Source organism: Drosophila sulfurigaster, chromosome 2L (assembly GCF_023558435.1).
Source record: "Drosophila sulfurigaster albostrigata strain 15112-1811.04 chromosome 2L, ASM2355843v2, whole genome shotgun sequence".
In the NCBI taxonomy this organism is placed as follows: Eukaryota; Metazoa; Arthropoda; class Insecta; order Diptera; family Drosophilidae; genus Drosophila; species Drosophila sulfurigaster.
The window spans coordinates 16,601,549-16,622,448 of NC_084881.1; the positions used below are offsets into that span (position 1 = coordinate 16,601,549).

At 39.5% G+C, this 20,900-nt stretch overlaps 2 protein-coding genes across 3 annotated transcripts in view; one reads left to right on the top strand and one right to left on the bottom strand.

Moving 5' to 3' along the window:
- The first annotated feature begins 1,600 nt into the window (after positions 1 to 1,600).
- The window catches only part of LOC133850930 (uncharacterized), a 46,822-nt gene continuing 27,522 nt past the window's right edge, over positions 1,601 to 20,900 (top strand). Inside the window, exons 1-3 of one of the 2 annotated variants that reach the window (XM_062287202.1) lie at positions 1,601 to 1,698; positions 3,072 to 3,279; positions 19,668 to 20,156. In XM_062287202.1, coding sequence (XP_062143186.1) covers positions 19,682 to 20,156 — 475 coding nt within the window. In that variant the 5' untranslated portion in view covers positions 1,601 to 1,698; positions 3,072 to 3,279; positions 19,668 to 19,681. Of the gene's footprint in view, positions 1,699 to 3,071; positions 3,280 to 7,278; positions 7,613 to 19,667; positions 20,157 to 20,900 lie in introns of those variants that run through there. The other variant, XM_062287194.1, reaches the window with a different exon arrangement.
- On the bottom strand, positions 11,502 to 12,701 carry LOC133849104 (nascent polypeptide-associated complex subunit alpha). Its single transcript, XM_062284982.1, has one exon. The coding sequence runs from the start codon at positions 12,575 to 12,577 to the stop codon at positions 11,696 to 11,698; it is 882 nt and encodes a 293-aa protein (XP_062140966.1). The 5' UTR covers positions 12,578 to 12,701; the 3' UTR covers positions 11,502 to 11,695.

Genomic DNA, 20,900 nt, shown 5'->3' on the forward strand with positions numbered 1-20,900 from the left:
TATGCGCAGCTATGCGGCGATTACCACTGCGAGTGCTTCTCGTGTATTAGGATTACAAGCAAAGATGCCTTGGTATGTATTATTATGTTATATCCAAACACATATACATTCATACGTACGTATATGTAAGATATTTGTGTGTGGGTGTGACGGTCATTGTCTGGGACATAGGCATCGCATCGTTGTTGCCTTCCAGCGTATTGGCGCCGTCGTTGCTGGAAGCTTTTTTTCGAGTGCCCGCCCTACGTCTGCAACAGGCTGTTGGCGGAGCTTTTTATCGCAGTCGCTATTTCGCTGCTGCCCTGCGCACGCATCTTTCTCTCTGACACACTAACACATATGCATACAGTAGCCACGCGCAGTGACTGTGTGTGTGTGAGTGAGTAGTCGTCGCGCTGCGCACGAAAGTGAAAGCTGCGACTTTCAAACTGTTGCGCTCAAGCTTCAAAATTCGCTACAAAATCAATAGCCATAAAGTGCTCGCAAGCAGAGCGAACAGCTGTCAACCTACGTCAAGTGACAGTCCCGTTGAGGAAGTTGTGCAGCTTGCTGGAAGGGGGGCAAAGCGAAGTTTGTTGTTGTTGTCTGTGTGGCAGCTTTTTACACACTGCCCGAGTGGGCATATTGCCAAACACAAGGTACTTTACATAGAAGATACATTTTATATACTCTTTTTTCATATAAGTATATAAATGGGAAACTTTTTGTTTATCTTAGGGGAAAGTTATGTTAGAACTTAATATGAATGTGAAATATGAAAAAAATATACTTTTTCTACCAGGTCAACAGAAGTAGACAGTAAGTTGCCCTGCAATAAGAAGCATAACAAACTAAGCTTTAGGGATTTTAAGCTTTGAACGCACATGGCGACATGCGTGGGCAGCTTAAAATGCGCGCTTTCGCTCTTTGACTAGGATTCCGTCTACACAATCTCCAACTTTGTTTTTCCAACATTAGAGATTTATAACGTTTAGAGTATATGTTATTATTCGTATTAATATAAATAGCAGTTCAAAATAAAAGCATTGCCTTTCGTTAGGCGTAAAATTCATTCTGTGTGTATGGCAGCAATCGTCTTATTATAAAAAAAAAAGTTTTATTTAATTATAAATTATCTATATATTTAGTATATAGTATATATATAGATCGAAATTTTTCAAAGCCTAACTGCTTTTAACGAATTCTGGTAAAAGTATAAATAGTGTATTCAGATCAGAGCTAGATGTAGCTTTGCCACCACTGTGCTTCTGAGTGCTGACAATTGACATTTAAACTTCAAACTGGCACACATTTACACACACAATACATGGGGCTTAAAAGCTTTGGTGGAGCTTTCGGTAGATGGCGCGTGTGCCTAACCTACAGCACACAAGCAGAGCGAGCACACACACACTGACAAATCCACGAAATGCGTAGGAATTTGTAGGCAACAAACTGCTTTTGTTACGGCAAGGTATGTGTGTCTGTGTGTGTGCGCGCATATGTTGGGAACGAAACTCCGAAGAGGCAACGCCGAACAGCAAAAGCAGCAGCAGAGCAAAAGCAGCGGCAGCGCCGAGGCAGCAGCAGCGCTGCAAAGCGAACGTAATTTCAGTAGGACAGGCAGTCCTTCGACTGACGGTCAACGCGAGCAGCCACCAAAAAGAAAAGAAAGAAAGCAGGCAGAAATTAAGCAGCATCAAAAGAAATCAAGCAAATGTAAAAAATATATGTTTAAACAAATATACAAAGTCATTGTGTGAAATACGAAACTCAAGCAAATATTTAATAAACATTGATGTGCTGAATAAATATCAAAGTCGTGGCTACGCTGCAGGCAAACAAATATGGCGACAGCGTAAAGCTTTTGACGCTGCCAAATTTGGTTGAAAGCGAAATGAAAAATTTGACACTGAACTTCATTAGACAAATATATATATGTGTGTGTGTGAGCGAGAGTGCGTGTGTGTGTGAGTAAGTGTGTTTCTGTTTTTGTGTGTGATAACAATAAGAATGCAGACATTAAGTGACAAGCCTCAGAAAGTGTGGTTCAAGCATATGGCAAGAGCTTCTTCTTGTGCTTTTTTGCTGTTGCTATATTTACAACCACAACAGCAGCAGCACCACTAAAAGAGGAGAGAGGGAGGCAGCAGAGGCAGCAGCAGTGACGTGCAGTTTAATTAGAGAATTTATGTGCACGCGAACAGCAACAATGCAAATACAAACAAGCGCAGCAACAACAATAACAAACACACACACACACCCATACAGAGGCTGTGTAAGTGTAAGTTTCAATGTGTGTATGCGCGACAGCTTATTGCGTTGTTAAATGTGACCGCCTGCTTGATTCTACCGTCCTTTTGCTTTGCTCCTTTCCCATCTCTTCTTAATGCTTCTCTCTTGTTGCTCCATTGTGTAGGCGTGCGACACTTTTCACCTTCCTTTTGTTGTCCACTTTTCTGGTTGTTGTTGCTGTTACATACATGTTCTGGCAATATCAGTGTCATAAACATTAACAGCACAGCGCCTTCTGGGCAATTAGATGCCCAAGTTCCCACTGGGTCTCTCTCATACTCTCCATGCCTTACACAGTTTTACACTCTCTTTTTCTCTCTCACTCCTTGTGTAGTACCAACGTCATCGTAACACCTGCGGACTGACGCCGCCTGCCCACATAAAATACAAATACAAATACACACGGTACACACTCATTCACACACAAATCGAATTACCGGCGCTCTCTCTCACAACATAAGCTCACTCAGTGGCTCTCCGGATGATGACGCGCTCTCGCTCGCTCTTTGACTATCCCCCGCCAGTCTCCCACTCTGTGTAGAATTTTTTGCTTAGAATTTCTTGCGGGCGGCCGCTGGTGCTGCTGCTGTCGTCAGTCGCTGACGTTGTTTGCGTCAAAAAGAAGTTGTTGCTGTTCGCCTGCGGGAAATGGAATAGCGCAAAAAGAACAGCCGAATATTGTACTTAATAAATGCAAAAAAAGGAACTTTATCTAAAGAAAAGAACGCAAAGCAAAGCAAATTTGACGAATTTCGTAATAAGAAATTGTGCGTGTGTGTGTTTGTGTGTCTTTGCAGAGTTTTGTCACCAAGTAAAACGTAATCAAAATTTAATACAAGAAACCTAACACGAACAGCAGCACAAAAGAAACCAAAAGTGAATAGAAAGCAACAACAACAACCGCAGAGTAATCACAACTACAACAACAATTTGCATGTCTTCGTTTGTTTGCGCAGAAAATGATATAAAAAACTACATGAGCCACGCTATAAATGTCAAACTGAGGTAAGTCAAGCGATATTATATATTAAATCTACATATACACTATAGCTAGTAGTTAGTGTTTTGTCAAGCTAAGTGATTTGATCTTTGGCCCGCAACAGGTGCGTCTATTGTGACTGCCGCCTGCCGCCATCTGCCGCCCAAAAGTCGAAGCCCAAATGCAAATTCTAGTCAGCAAATTGCTCCACATCACACCCTTCCCTTCTTCTTCCTTTTCGCCATCCAATTATCGACGTGTGCCAGCTCTTTGAATTATTTATACCAAAAATAATTGTCAGGGGAGCACAATCTTTAGAAATAGATTTTCATAATGCTCAAGTACTTATCACAGCCATTTAAATTGGGAATTGTATTTACGATTCGATTTATTGACAGGGAATTTTTTTTTTTTAAATAAACAGTTATGTATTCGTTGAATAATGAGCTAAGTAATTGAGTAATACATTTTGTTTGTTGGCAGAGAAAGTTTAAATATTATCAATTATTTTAAATTGCTTTTAATGGTAATTTGTAGTTTCATTATTAATTTACTTGAACTTTGACCACAACTATAAATTTTAACTCAATCAGCACTGATTAAATCTATAAATTATTTTTATTAACAATACTTATTTTGTAGAACTTTTTGTATTACTTAGTTCAATGTTTACTTGATAATTTTATAGCATAAATGAACTTCATTTATAAAATAGGGAAATTATTCTGAAAATATCTCTAACATTAAGTCTAAAGTTTAGAAAACCTCAGTAAAAACTATAAAAAAGTTGGATTACTTGACATTAGGAGCGTTTTTTCTTATTTTTATAGAAAAATGTATGTAATATTTCTGTATAGAATCTTTACACAATGGAAGTAATTCTAGCACGAATTACTTATCGGCTTTGCAATAACGTAACTTCTTTAAAAATGTCTTTATAAAGAAATTCAATTTAAATTATGTCTAAAATTTTACTTTCATGAATTTAAAGTTCACATCAAAAAATCTCTGAAATTTAAACTAAAATAAATAAATTTGAACTGAAGTTTAAAGTTCACATAAGCAATGACTCAAATGGTGAGCAGCTGCTGAACAGTTTTGCCCATTTGCCAGTAATTGCGATAAATTTGCAATTGTGTCGATGTCACGTTTCAGGAGTGAGGAATCAGGTGCCTGGCCATGTGACTTGAGACGCCACTTGAAGTACACGAAGAAGGCTGAGTATCAATGGCAGCAGCTGCTTAGTTGTTGAGTTGTTGAGAGACGACATTGAAGGGAAAGAAGATGACATTCGACAGTCGGCAGTCGACTTTGGTTGGCTTTGATTGAATGTTGTTGACATGAACGTTAGATGCAGGAATACATTTGTATGTATGTGTGTGTGCGTCTGTATGTGTGAATTATATATAGCAAGAACACCAGCAGCAGAAACCAAAACAGAAACAAAAACATCAACACAAACACGAACAACACTTCTATTCTTTTGAGATATAAATGTCACAGTGAGAAATCCATTTTGATTAAGACTTGTGTAAACAGCCGGAAGCTGCGCCGCAATTCCCATCGAGAGCTGTCCCCACACATTATAAATGAAAGCCAAATATTTGTGTGTCAACAACTGCCGCATATAAAAATGAAAATGAATTTCACAAAATATTCTCGCATAAACTACTGCGGCACTAAAAGTGAAAGTAATGTGTGAAAGGCACTCACTACGTTTAATAGCTGAGTGGAAGATGCATAAACTGGGCAGAGATGCTTATCTAAGGACCCAAGACACTAGAATTGATTGCGGAGAGAATATGTGAGGTAAACAAACATCTCGAGGATGTTTGAAATTGGCTTTTTGATTTATTTGACAGGTATAAAAATTAAGATTTATATTCAACTGAAGATGAACTAAATTTGTAAAGCGCTGCAAAGTGTGCTACATATTTTTAGTTGGAATATTTTGCTTCATTTTTTGCCGATTTAAAGCAAATTGTAACAATAATTAAATCGTTACGAGTTACATGTGATATTCCATTGTTTAATTGATTAATTTGTGTGATTGATCATTAATAAATTTTTAACCATTTCACTGGGAACATTAATTGATTAACGTGTAAAAACTTTTATTGAGGTTCTCTTCGATATACTTGCGCTTAATTAATCGATTGATTTATATGATTAATGTACTCATTTCCTTCATAAACAATTTTACGACACTAATCTGTTTTATTTTCAACATTTGTTGTGCTATTTATTGGAACTCTCTCGATACATTCTCTAATTAATGTGTATGAAAAACCAAACCTTTGTGAAAGTTTCCTTTTGATATGATATCGTTCCTATCGATTGATTTATATGATTAATGTATTGATTCCCCTGATAAATAAACTCACAATTCTGCAAACGAAGTTGATTAAAATACAATATCATTATTAGCTGCGTGCTATATTTGAAACTCTTATCAGATTATAAATACTTTCTGTTGTTCCTTGGAACATCCTCGCATCAATTGTTGTTTCATCTGTCAAGATAATTTCTCCGGAATTTGCACACCTGCGTTTTGTTCTCTGCTTGAGGTAGGACGTGAATACAGCTCATTAAATCTAAATTTATATTAACTGCCCCAAGCTGTTGCCCGATTTTGTCCCTCGTTCCGCATTCGTGTTGCCATTCATTATTTGATATTATTAATGGACATTAAGGCAACAGCAGTTGCCTGCAATTAATTTAAAACTGTGCAAATATTAATCATAATCCGCGCACGTTTTCAATGTCCTGTCAGTGTCCTTTCACACACAAATACACACACACACACACACACACATGGATTGTTGTTGTCATATATAGAGTTTGAATGGCAACACAATGGCGTCATATGCACATCACGAAACCACAACAAAGTCGACGACGACGACGACGACAATCCATTAACTTAATGAGATTGCAAGTGACATTGTAAACTCTGCCCCCACCCTTTCTCTGCCTCCCGCACCCTCTTGACCCTCTTTGGGGAACAAACAGTGCAATGTCCCAAGTCACATAATAAATATGTGAGCCAAGTTCATTCATAAAAGGCGTCGGCAGCCGAAAAAACAACAACGACAACAACAACAACATGTTGTGGAGCGGAAAATAAATCAATGGGGAGAATGGGAGATCCCTACGCAGGCGCCTCCAAAATACGAAAAATGCCTAAAAATAGCAGCATCGTCAAATGAAGAGAGATATCACAAGACTTATAAAGAGCCGAACCGGAAGGCGGGGAGGAGGAGGAGGCCAAGCGCAGGGGCAGCTTAAACACACTGACTTGGCATTTTGGGTGAAAGGAAAAGTTGCAACAACATTTAGTTGAAGATGTCGCTAGTTGAAGGCAAATGTAAGCAAATACAAAGTCGCCATTAAGCAACGAGAGGGGAGAGAAGAGGGAGCAGGTCTTTAGGTAGCCAAGTCGAAGGGCAGCCAGAATATTCGTGCGCGAGCTATTTTTGGAAAGGAACGCACAGCGCGACAGCGAAAGAGACAGAGACAGCGACACACTAAGCGTGCTAGAGCGAGACAGTGCGCTGTGTGATTGCCTCACACTGGCGACAGGCGCCAGGCGATGGTAGGCGCCGTCTCCCTGTTTTGCCTCCGCCCACTACTCTGACTGCGTGCGTGGGCGTGAAAGCTGCTTTGTGCGAAACGAAACCGAAACACGAACACACACAAAAGCTCTCTTTGCGCGTGGGCGTCTCTGCCGACGCAACAGGAGCAGCGCAAACAACAGAAGCAGCCGTGGCAGCAGCAGCAGCCGTGAAAGCTTTTGACAAAGCAAAGCTTCACGCCTGCCATTACCCCAGGCCCCCAAAAAAAATGTGAAACTGGAAGGCTGGAAGTGCGCTTCGTGTACAACTTCGTTGCACTTCGTGACGTTCGTGTCTAGCGAACGTGCTTCGTCGGCACTTCGGCTGCGTTGTTCGTTGGCTGTTTGTGTGCGCTACCTGATGCTTGAATTGCCCAAGTCGGGCATCGCAAAGCGAGGCGAGTTTAGTTCAACCTGGTGAGCGCAGCGAAGTGAACGCTGGGCAATGTGTTGAGCGGTTAAATAAGAAAAGTGCCTACCTACAACAAGTAGGAAAAATCCCAGCTAGTATTCTGCGGCAGCTCATTCACCGATAAGCGTTCGAGTTGTCAAGCTCCCAAGCTCCTTCAGCACCTCCAGCCAACCCAGCCAGTGTGGCCAGCTCTGTTGTCGTTGTCGTTGTCGCTGCTGTCTTCGTTCTGGTGCGTGGCAAGCCAAGTCTAACATATGGCAACAGCCAGCAGCACAAGCATCGATGCTAAAATGCAGGCCGCTTATCATGAGAACTGTGCGCACTTCCTCTGCTGGTAAGTCAATTGGAAAACTTAACCATAAAAAAAACCTAGACACACACACACGCTGCGAATGTGACTCGAAAAACTTTGCAATTTTGTTAAAAGTTTGTTCACTGCTCACTCCCAACCCAAAAAAAAAACATTGATGTGTGTTTTTATAATTTAAAGCCAGGTTTCTTATTTCTTATTTTTTGGGCTGCTCTGCAAAGTATGCAACACTTTTGCTTGATTACATTTTTATGTAAATTTCACAAAGGGACGTCGCCATTTTGAATGATCTATTTAGTGCGGCGCGTGAAAGTAGGCAATGAACTTTTTACACTCTGTTGAAAAAGTTCAATTTAATTGCATTTAATTAGAATATATTTGTTCAACAATGTGCTTGCGCCATATAAAAGCAATTAAAATGCAAATGGCAAATATTCTATAGCAGCTTTTGTTTGATAATTTGATTTATTTACTTTATATATATCTATATGCATGTGGAGCATTCGTTTGTTGGCTATTGTGAAATTGCTTGGAAATTGTGAAAATATGTTTATCAATCAAATTATTCATAAATTAATGATAAAATTACACATTCATTATGCATACATGCATAAGGAGGAAAAACTCAGTTTGCCCCCATTATGAAAACGCGAAATATCAATTTCCTGTTATCATCGCTGAATCGTGACACAGATAAGAAACTGCTATAGATACAGATACGGATAGAGATACAGATACAGATACACACAAAGGTAGTATGCAACTGTATCTGACAGTTACATGACGCAGCGTATGTAGGCGGGGGGTTCCTCCCCTCCCCTTCTCACCCCTTTTCCTTCCCCTCCACAATTCACCAACTGCGCAATTTGTTTTTCGGGAAAAAACATCGAAAGCTGATATCCAATTGATATGCAATTTGCAGCCTGTCTCGATTTTTCTCAGAAAAGGCTCGGATAGCAAAGATATATATATATATATGATATATATATTATATATATGTACAAGGACACATGCATGTCATCGGGTAATTTAACGAGATTATCAAAGAGAGAAAGGAGCCATAAAAAGACAAACAGGCAGACAATGTCTTTCATTATGCTGCATTGCAGGAAATGAATAAAATATTGCCGGAATCATTCATAAGAGTCTCGTTGAACTTGCAACTCTTTGACGTTGGCCAGCTGCAAGTTGCAAGTGGCCACAGCAACATCAACAGGAGTTGCTGCAATAGTTTGCTTTTGCTCGCGGTGCTGTAAGCGGCTTTGACGTCGTCAAGCGGATTCAACTCAGTGCGCAGGAAGTGCACAATTTCCATGCAGTTTGCTCTCAAATTGAAAATATCCTTCACTCCCCTCCGCTTACTCTTTTGCATGCTTCTAATTTTGGCCAACAGAGTGTATGTGTGTGTGTGTGTGTGTGTGTATGGCAACATCAGCATCATAAGCTGACTGAGAATTATGGTTATAAAAAGCGAGTTGCATAAATAAGCACGACAAGCAACGTTTGCACATTATGAGATTTATCTCTTTTGCATGTTTGCCAATTTATAAAAGAACTTCAAGTGCAGGAGGCACTTGTAAGCCGCGCATATCTATATAGCTTTCTAATTTAATCGCAACTAAGTGAGAGTCCTTTTTGAGGAAACCCCTTTTTTAATTTTGAAATCAAATCAAAGCGAAGGTCGCAGAGAACTGTGAACGTAATACAATCATAACCAATTGCCACATCCACAGTTGGCGCTTATCTAATTGCTTTTGCTCTTCACTCAGCTAGAACGGCAAAACGGAAAAGGGAAAAGCCCTTTTTCACGCTGAGCTGCTTAAAAGGGAATTATGAAAAAAAACAACAACAACAACAACAGCAGCAGCAAAATAAATACAATAATAATGTAGGTTTTGTAAGTCAGATAAAAGCAATTTGTTATCCCTTAACTGAAGTGGAGCAAAAAAAAAAAAAAAGAAAAGAGGAGAAAAAAACCGCTAAGGCGTCAGTTACACAAAGCAGAATCGAAAGGCAGCGAGTAATACGAGCCGGACTCCTAAATCATCTGGCAGGTGCCAACTCGAGATTTTGTCTGTCATTCTGTCTTTCCGAACTGTCTGTCTGTCTGTCCGTCCGTCTGTGTCTCGCTCTGTTTGCTCGGTCGAGTGCTCGATATTCACAATAATGGCGCCCCGAAGAGCTCTAAAGTGCAAGGTAACAGCTGCGAGGTAAAAGCAACAGCCCAAAAATGGCAAAACGACTGCCAACACTTCAGCCTCAAGCCTCCCAGCTTCAAGTGCGACCTTTAGCCTCACAAACTTACGCGCCCTGTTTTGTGATTAGCTCTGAAGTATTACGAATGCTGTGGCTTCTTGCGTAAAGTGATGAACTGCGCGTCATGTGTTTAGCAGCCAACGGGGCGTATGAAAAACGCACACAAAACTGACAAAGAACTGGCAATCGAAATGCCAAAAGAATAGAGTGGGCTTAGTTTGCTGTTGGTTTCATGCTCAGCCGCACAACAAACTGACGGCAACAAACTGAGGCAACAGGACGCCGACGTCGTCGTCGCCGTTGTGGCATGCGGCCAAATCCTTTGCGGATTTTGGTCAAGAAATGCGCAACGAAATCAAAATGAAAGCGTTGAAAAACTCCCAAGCAACTGGTCACCTTGAGACCACAACAACAAAAGGAACTTTTTAGGGCAGCAACTTAAAACGTTTCCACAAAAGTAACTTGCGGCCTCTGCAACTTTATAAACGGCTCCGAAAATATGCAAAAAGAAAAATAGAACGAAAAATGAGAGATGAAGGAAATTTCAAACCATAAAAGATACAGAAACTTGAAATTGTTTGCAGAATGTTCTTGGCGTTGAAAATTACAGTCGTTAGTTGCGGGAGGCGGGGAAAGTGGCAGCTGCTTTTGTCTTTGTGGGCCCAGGTGATGGCCATAAGCTACTGCTGCTGCTGTTGGCCTCTTTTGGCAGCTGTTTGTCGACTGATTTTGTATTTCGAACGCGTCGAGCGATCACTGATTAAAACTCTTAATCAATTTCCGGACCAATTTCAAAGTGGAAACAACAACTGAATACAAAGTTTGTTGCATTACGTTGTCATTTGTTTTTTCATTTTATTTTGCGCTTGTCTATTTTTGGTAATTTTCGCGCATGAAATTGTGGCACGTGGCACGTGCGAAGACCATGGAAGGCAGGATATGGAACGGAGAACTCAGAGAATGCTGACTGTTGCCACAATGCAAAACTAAAAGTCCTTTTTACGGCTGCTGACGACAGCTGCAAATTGAATGAAATTAAGCCGAAAGTTAGAGCCCGCCATTTATTAAGTGGCTTTACTTTCTCCCCCACTTTCTCTCTCTCTCTCCCTGGTTCTTTTTTGGTCGTGACAACTTGCGACGCGTTGGCGGCAACGTCAAAAGAAAACTCTACCGAACAAAAGCCATTTTAATTGAATGAATACTTACGCAGTAAGTCCTTTGAATGGAGTCCTGTTGACTGCGCACCTGGCAACAGCAACAGCAACAGCCACAGTCACAGCATCAACATCAACCAACTGGAAAGATGATTATGCTGCGACAAACAAAAGCTTTGCGACTCGCAAATGATAAGAACTAGAGAAAAACAAATACAAAAACTCTTCTATAGAAAGCAAATAGTACAGCATAGTTGGACAGCTGACAGAAGTTGCAGCCAACCAACAGTAACAACAACGACAACAAACTGCAAAGAGATGACAGTGTCAAAGTTGACAGATAAAACCTATACACAACTTGGACAGAGAGAAGTTAAATGAATCTCTTCTGATTCATATCACATAAATTCTATGGCAAAGCTTGCTATTAATTAAGCATAATTGCTTTATGAATTTAAAATTTGTAATATGCAAGCAGAGAAAATTCCAGGAGAGAAAAATTCCTAGTTTTATAAACTGTTGTTTGTGAATTTTGTTTTTCTTTTTTGTTCTCATTTAATTCCATTCATTAAGACCGTAGCAAACATTTAGCGCATATGCAAATTAAGTGTGCGCTCGAAAGTATGCTACACAAAAATTTATATTGGAATTTAATAAGAGCAGCTGCTGCTGTTGTTATTGTTGTCGTCGCTGTTGCTTATCCCACAGTCAGGTCCATGATGGCATTGACCACATCGCTGTTGTGCTTGATCAGCGCCTTGACAGCCTTTTGACGCGAACATTCCGCCTGCATTTGCACTAGTTCGATGTCCTTTTCATCCAGTTTACTATCATCGACAACCTCGTCGTCATCATCCTCCTGCAACTGCTTAGCAGCACTCAATTGATCGGCATCCTTTGATGGCGAATGCGAACGTATGCTCGAGTCGTTGAGATAACGTTCGGCTGCCTGGGCAGCGGCTGCATTCGAGGTGTCCTCAATGCGCACCTCACCGAAGCAGATCAGCGTCTTGGTGTTGGGACACTTGAAGACCTCCGGATGATCGATGAAAAGCAGCACGTTCTTCGCCTTGCGCATGGTCACACGCGAAACGTTCTGCAACGGTTCGAGGTCGAGCTTCATCAGTAGGCGACGTGCCTTCTTCTCGCCACGCGAACACTTTGAAATCGGCACGAACTCATCGCGACCAGCTGAAGCAGCTCCTCCAATTGCAGCCACAGTTGTTTCCAACTCGTTGTCCCGCTCGTCTTGCACCACGGTGGCATCATCGTCGCTGTCACAGCTGTCTGTAGCCGATGAACCGGAACCCGATGAGGCGGCGGCAGCTTTAGCTTTAGCTTTGTCCTCCTTCGTTTCCAAGTCTTTGGCCAACTTCATCAACTTTTGTATATTCGAGCGCATGTCACGAGCGCCTGCTTTCAATGCGCTCTTCTTGTTATTTTCGCTGCTCTTGTTGTTGTTGTTGTTGTCAGTTGCAGCGACTTCTTGCATGCCGAGAGCAGCATCAGCAGCGGCAGCAGCAGCCGCTGCAGCTTTAGCGGCGGCTGCAGCCTTCTTCATCTTCTGTTTCTTGCCCATTTTTATATTTTATTTTTTGCAGTTGTTTGAAATTAGTTTACGCTGTCACAAAGTTGACGGCCTGAAATTGGTTTTACATCAAGTTCAGCTAACAAATTTCTTTAAAAAATTGAATTTTTTTTTTGTGAAAATAATTTGTAACTTGCCTCTTCCAAGCTTCCAATATAAAAAATGTAGCAGACTAATGTTATTAAGTTGGCTGCAATTGACGACAGTGTTGAATTTGAGAGCAGTGTTGGTCAACACTCAATTAGTGATTAAGTTGACAAGGCTAAAAAACACAGTTGGCAGTGCTGTGCAGAACATATCGATATTTTTGTGATCACCACAAAACCACTTAACCACTTTTTTTTATACTAAATTCATTTGAGCTTAAAGGCATTTGATGGGTAACTTTAGTTGATTCTCAATAAAAAAACATCGGCTAATTGAATTGAAAGTTTGGCAGCTGCTGCAGCTGGCAGCATCTCGTCAATTTTGTATGGCGAAATCCAATAAAATTTGCGGCTATCGCCAGAGCACATTTGATTGAAATTGATGATTGAAATTCAATGGACGAAACTCTCAGCCGAAAAATATATGCAAGAGAGGTGGAGCGGAGGAGGAGAGGCGGGAGTATGTGTGCGGTAAGCCAAAGTGGAAGTGAAACTGCTGCTGCTGCTGCTGCTGTTGTTGACAAAGTAGTGGGCGTGGATGGCAAAAAGGATAAAGGATATTCGAGGAGTAACCGAGGGAGCGAGGTGCAGTTAAGCACGCTGAGTGCAAATTTAAAACGCAACGCTTCGGGGCGCAATATGCGCGGACAAAAGCCAAACGGATGTGACTTGAAAGGCAATGTGGATTGGCAGGGGAATGTGTTGCAGCCGACAGGAGTGAGGAGGAGGCAATGTGGTGGCTTGTGAACGGAAGTGGAGCAAACAATGTACAAAAAGCCAAGGCTGCTGCTGCATTGCAGTCAGTTGACAAGCGCAACAAATGTATTTTAAAGTAATTTCCTTGAATTTTAATTGCAGCAAAGCTTGGCTACCAACAAGGCGTGTGGCAGCGAGTGTGGGCTCGGGTCGGGTCGGGTTGCAATGGATTGCAATGGTTGCATGCAACGTCCGCCCAAAAATGCCACACAAACAAACGAGGTACTGGCTGCACTTGCTGCTACTGCTGCTGCTGTGGCGTTTGCGGTTTTCTCTGGCAGCAGAAGTATTGCAAGATTTCCCAGAAACAAGTTGCACTTGCGGTTTCTGTTCACAACGTTACGACATGGGTGTCGGGGTCGGGGTCGAGATAGGTGGGCCAGAGAGACATAGCGAAAAACACGAGTGTCACAGCCTATCAGCATCTGGCTAAAAGCCGCGCTTTGCTGTTAACTTAATTAAAAATTGCCCTGCCCTATTAGCCTCGCTGCACTTTGCCGCACTTCACTCCACGTTTCACTTGTTGCCACGGCATTTATAGACGGCTTTTAATTACCTGTAAAGGGTATTAATCGAGGTGGGGTAGATCGATTAGGGGAGTGGAAAATGAATGAGAGGAATTTATTTTAATAAAAACATTTTCAAATTAAAATGTTCAACAAATATTTTGTACTATTCAACTGATGAGGAATTTATTTCAATAAAATCATTTTGAAATAAATATTTGTAACTTTATTTTGTGCTACTCAAACTACTTTTGATGAAAAATGGCAAAAATTTTAATGAAATCATTTTATTCAAGAAGTATTTTTATTAGTCAAAGTATTGATTTTAATAAAATTGTTTTATTTAACACATATTTTTATATTTTAAAATATTTAAACAGTTGTTATAAATATTTTGTGCTATGCTTTGATGATAAATTCATTTTAATAGGTATTTTATTACTCAAAATACTATGCTACTAAAATTGATTTAAATACAAATCATTTATGTTTAATACATATTTCTATTATTCAAATTGAACTGCTGGAATCCAATTTAATCATATGATTTCCTTCAACAGTATTTTGCAAAATTTATTTCAGTTTTTTTTTCCCATGTCAAATTGTTTTTGCTGTCAATACTTAATTATTACTTGCATTTATTTTTAACATTAATTTATTGATGAGTTTTCTGATTTTGTTAAAATGAATCAACAATACTCTTGGATTAAATTGACTTTTTATTTTATTCCACATTAAGTTTATTCATCTTTCCCTCAGTATTTATTCAATCCTTGCTTTAATTTGAATTGACGTCTGATTTACTGATGAGTTTTCTTATTGCAGTGAAATTAAAGAACAATTCTTTCGAATTAACACAAATTGACTGCTGAATGTTTTCACTTGAAAATTGCAGAGGGTTTCGCTGCAGACCAACAGAAATTGTTGGATACATTCTCACTTTGCTCTCATTATGCCATTCTCTTCACCTCTTGTCTGCCATTTTTTTAGTGTGTGTGTGTGTTTTTTTTTTTTGCACTCGCTGATGCGTTTTTAATTGTTGGGCATTTTTAATTAAAGTGCATGACAGAGAGAGGGCGGGGAGAGAGAGAGAATAAAAAGTGCAATTTTTAAAGTTTTGCGCAAGGTTGGTTTCTAATTAAGTTTGCATAAATTGCAGCGAAAAAAACAGCAGCAGCTAGTGAAGCAGATAAAAGCGGAAAAGCTAAAGAAAAAAGCGGTTGCGGATGACGTGGCCAGCAAGAGGCGACAGTCACTTTAATTGAATCCGAGTGGGCAGCTAATCAAATATTCCGTTTACAGGCAATAAATTCATATTACTGAGTAATATTATAAAGAGCTTAAGTAACTTTCCTTCGTTAGAATATCCGCCTTAACTTTTGCTTATGCCTTTCCTTCAGCTCAATGAAGTAAGCGGGAGCGTGGTTGGAAACTTCTAGGCCGGCACGTACGTTCGATGATTAATTATTCTGCCGCATATGTTGCAATATCATGCCGTTGTATCTCAGGCCTCGAGGCATCGAGGTCACCTAAAGGGCTTGTGTTCAACTTATTGAAGCTTGCTTTAGTTTTGCTTCTTGTTTGATGAAAAATGAAGACCACGACTTTTAGCTTTAGGATTCCATCGGGATGGCGATGGAATCGTAGCAGTCATTGGCATCGTCGTCGTCGTCCCGGGAGTAACTATGTCAAGGCAATAAAGTCCATTAGTGGAGAGACAATGCGAGCAAGACATGCTGAGCGGCATGGGGCACATTAATCATGCAGCTTATGCGAAATGATTGAATACACATTATATTTTGATGCCTTCGGAAAAACAGTTTACAAAGGGGTCGAAGTCGAGTGCACACTACAAACAACACAACACAAGAATATTTGTAGGCCACAAGATGCTCGATCTCAATAGCAAATAGCAACAAATAACAAACGGAATACACAAGTATTTTAATTACATTTCAAAAAAAAAATAACATTCGCAATTTCACAGTTCAGTGAATGGTAAATAAGTATTGAACTGGATGACAAAGTTTATAATTGGAATTTCCTTGAAATTGTATTTTAATCAGGTCATCCATTTTAATCCGAATTAACTGAAATGTCAATGCAAAGATTGCCACACTTGCCATTCGAATTGTAAGTGCGTTATTCATTTGACAACTTTTTTCCACGTGCAATGCATTACAATTAGATCGTATTGTCAATGCAAATTTCTGATTTTCGATCTGATTAACTCTAATGGAAAATAATTTGTATACCCGCTACTTATAGGGTAAAAGAGTATTATAACTTTGTGCTTGCAGGAAATGTATGTAACATGCAGAGGGAGCCATCTCCGACCATATAAGTATATATATTCTTGATCAGCATCAGCAGTCGAGACAATATATCCAGTCTATCCGTCTGTCTGTATGTATAAAAACCTGGATAGATTATAAATATGTAAAATATGCAATCGGGTCTTAGCTGCTTTGGTATATTTCGCACGTAGTACTGTATCAATATACTAAATTTAACCATTATTATGGTATATTGGTATATTTTTAAAGTTAAGACCACACTGTGTTGTTTTTATTCCAAAAGAGTATCGCGTATTTCACAGTCGAACACACTCGGCTCTTGCTTTCTTACTTGATAAATAATGATGTAGATTCTTTAGCTACATTTTCACCTCTATTTTAATGAGTTTTATTGTCATTTAAAGGCATACCTTGTCTCACTTGGTGTATCTCTTGTTTATTGAATAGTTTCGTTTCGTTTTATTTTATTTTGTCGTCGCTTTGCTTCTGCTCACTTTGTCTGTTGACAGGTAATTGCAATTTATTTTGTCTTTGTTTTTTTGTGTGGCCCTCGTCACACCTTGCTCAATATTTGGACACATTGTCCTTAAGCTGGCGCCAGATTTGTGTGTGTTTGTGTGCGTAACTGGGCGACAGTTGATGAGCTGTAGGCGTCAGGATATTGCACAGTCCTGTGCTTAGTGGTAATAAGAAATACAATGCGTAGTTCGAGACCCCGAGTCGAAAATATGTCAGCCTTGGCAAAGGACACAACAACAACAACAACAACAACGTGAAGAAAAAGAAGATGGAGAAAAAAGGACCCCAGAGGAGCATTGAAATTGGAAGCAAAACCTAGCAGGGAGTTGTGCCACCTGCCGCAGCAGTCAAGCCATTGAAGCGGCAACGAAAATCAATTTCCTTTGGCAGAGCTCCGTGCGCAGTGGCGAAATGAAGCCTGACATTTATTACCATATAAACAGCAAGAATTATTTGTAAGGAGCTCGCACAAAGGGAGCCAAACTAAAAGCCAGGAAACTGCAGCACAACAATACTGTAAACTTTACCATCCGCTCTCACACAGTTCGGCTCTTTCTTCTTTTTTAAACGTATCCGACTTCGTAGGATATGAGCTGATTCTGTGTATTGTGCATATCTGTGTGAAATATAATGAGTGTGTGGTTGTGTATGTGAGCCGGAAAGCCAAAAGTTGTTGCCATCACAATAAGCGTAAATGCAATTTCATACACAAAAGGCAGCAGTCAGCACACAGTGCACATTGGTGCTAAATAACTGCACAGACAAACAGCTCAAGTTTATTGAATCGTCAAAAAAAATATGATAAATGATTATAATTGTGAAGTTTCGTCTTTTTTTTTTGGGGCACGCATTTATCATGTTTTGTGGACAGCTGAGATCCTGTTTACACATCTTTTTTGGCATAAATTGTGATGAAATGATAAACGCAGCTAATGATAAGCATCTTCAGCATCTTCAGCTATTTGTATAGTACACAAGCTGAAGTGGAGCATTAGCATAAATAGGTTTACTTTGGCTGCTTGGCAAAATTGATGCAAACTGCTTGCAAAGTCGTTTTCTTTTTATACCCGCTACCCATAGGGTAGAAGGGTATTATAACTTTGTGCCGGCAGGAAATGTATGTAACAGGTAGAACGAGGCATCTCCGACCCTATAAAGTATATATATTCTTGATCAGCGTCAACAGCCGAGACGATATAGCCATGTCCGTCTGTCCGTCTGTTCGTCTGTGTGTCTGTGTGTCTGTCCGTCCGTCCGTATGAACACCTAGATCTCAGAGACTATAAGAGATAGAGCTATAATTTTTTTTTTCGACAGCATTTGTTATGTTTGCACGCAGATCAAGTTAGTTTCAAATTTATGCCACGCCCACTTCCGCCCCCGCAAATCAAAAAAATCGAATAACAAGCGTAATTTTAAAGCTAGATTTGCGAATTTTGGTTAATACAATAATTACTATAGTAGTTATGATTTCTGAAAATTAAGTTGCGATCAGATAAAAATTGTGGAAGTTATTAAAGAAATACTTTTGTATGGGCAAAAACGCCTACTTACTAGGGGTCTGAGTTGCTTTGGCCGACAATCTGGTACATTGTGTCTATGGTATATTTTGAATGGTGTACTATATCGATATACCAAACATATCATTCGGTATATTTTTAGTATTTTTTTTAGTATTTTCGGTATATTTTGAAAATGATACCGCAATATTTTGGCTTTATTAAATTTGGGTAGCGGGTATCTCACAGTCGAGCACACTCGACTGTAACTTTCTTACTTGTTCGAACTGAAATAGGGTCATATTTAGATAGAGTGTAAGGGAAAATTATTATAAAAAAACTTGAGAGAGTTTAGCGTAATGAAAGTCATTGAATTTAATTGCAAAGCGTTGAAGGAAGTTCATTTAGTATAATTTTTATTATTTCATATTTCTAATTACTAACTTAATTTATTCTGCCACTCAAATTTGACTTTATTTACTTAAATTAGTTTTTATTTTATTTTATTTTTTTTACTTAGTTTCGTAAGAAGCTTGAGAGAGTTAAATGGTATGATAGTCAGTTTAATTGCAATACGTTGAATGAAGTTCATAATTTAATTTTAATTATTTTATATTACCTTTTTAATTTGTTTTCGGTTTCATATATTTTAGTTTGTTTTTTACTTCTCAAAATTGTTGAAAACAACAAGACCTTTATAGTTTGTTGAACTTGATTTGTTTTATATTTGTAATTACTTTTTTAATTAATTCCAACAGTCAAATTTGTCTTCAATTTTAAAATTTTTTTTTTTTTTATTTTATATGATGAACAACAAGTTCTTTCCAGAGTTCTTAAGTTTATTTGAATAATTTGGTGTATGTAAATATTTTCCTCATTTCATCTCTCACTCAAAATGAGGTAAGATAGTAAAATTGATTTTAATTACTTTCTCAACATATGTTTTCGTTTCAGAAAACCTAAACGACATTTAAATTATTTCACATTATTTATTCGTAAACTGTTTTTTAATCCCGTTTAACTTTATTTTAAATATTTCATAGGAATTTCCTTTTTCGTCCAATAAACTGTAACATACAACTCATGATTTTCCAATAACTTTATGTAATACTTGGAAACAATCTCATTGAGGAAAGGAAATGCTCCTTTCAACTTGAGATTTCTTAGAGATTTGATTTTTGTGTAGAAAGAGCTTCGGCAGATGTTTGTAACTTTATTTATTAAACACAATGGATACAACCAAATTTATTTGGTAGGCTTCTCATCTGTAGTTTGTTCCACTGTATTCTTCTTGTTTTGGCAACTTGCCAATCGAAAATGTGTCTAATTTATGTTTGTTTACTTGCTTTGTTTTGCAGGTGGGCCGATTATCATGGCAAGCAATGTACAACAACAGCAACAACAGCGGCGGCAACACACAACAACTAAAGTGCAACAGCAGCGGCAGCAGCAACAGCAGCAGCAGCGACAACGGCAGCAGACAGCAGCAGCAACAGTGGTGCAGCGACGGCAACAAGGAGAATGGTCTAGGCAGCGACTGCAACAACAACAACTGCAGCAGCAACAGCCTCAACAACACAATCTTATACGCAGCCAGCAGCAACAACTTGAGGCGACGCCGTCGACGTCGCAGCAGCAGCAGCAGCGTCGCCGTCGCCTACTGATCGAGAGATCGAGGAGACAGGCGGAGGAAGCGGAAATAAGCGGTGGCTGCGGCCGCATTTGCTGCAACCTGGATGCACTGAGGCAACCATTGAGGCAGCTGCAGTTCGGTTCTCTGTCGGCGCTACTGTTGCTGCTGTTGCTGGCCACACATGGAGATTCTGTGCAGGCGGAGGGCAATGTTGGTAAGTTCAACTTGACTCTTGTTTTTTATAAATACACAATCTCTCAGGGGGTGAGGGCGTGGCGACTCCCCTGACACGACAACAGCACACGTTGCATGTTCTCGTTATTGTTTTGGTCTTGTGGCAACAACATTTACAAGTTTAATTAAAACTTTCGACACAGGCGGCGGCAGTAAACGAACCCAGAACAGAAACAGAAACAGAACCTGAAACCAAAACCAAAAACCGACAACCAAATCGAGATCGAGCGAAAGAGCGAGAGTTTTATGCACACCCTGAACACACACTTTGGCAATTGCCACCTTAACAAGATTTACAAGTGCAAATATGTTTTTAACTAGTTTATGTGTGCATGTCGTGCATATAAGCCAATTGCACACATTAGTGTGTGTGTATGTGTGTATGTGTGTTTGTGTGTGCGTGTTTTGACTTTCTGTTATGTCATAAAATGGCCGCCTCGTGTTTTGACCGGAAACAACAAACTGCGACGAGCTAAACAAGTTACCGCTGTTAAATCCAAAAAGCATGCATTCCAAATGCCCATAAATTGGGCACACAGCGTCATCGAAAGTAATAGCCAGGGCTGCCGAACAGCAAGGGCTGCAAACTCATAATTCAATTATCGAGTCTATTATTTAGACGTGTTTATGTTTAGCATTTTTGCTGAGCAAACAATTGGTTTGAGGCTTTGACTTTTATTTATGTGATTCAGAATAGACTTTTAATTACATTTTGCAGTAGTAA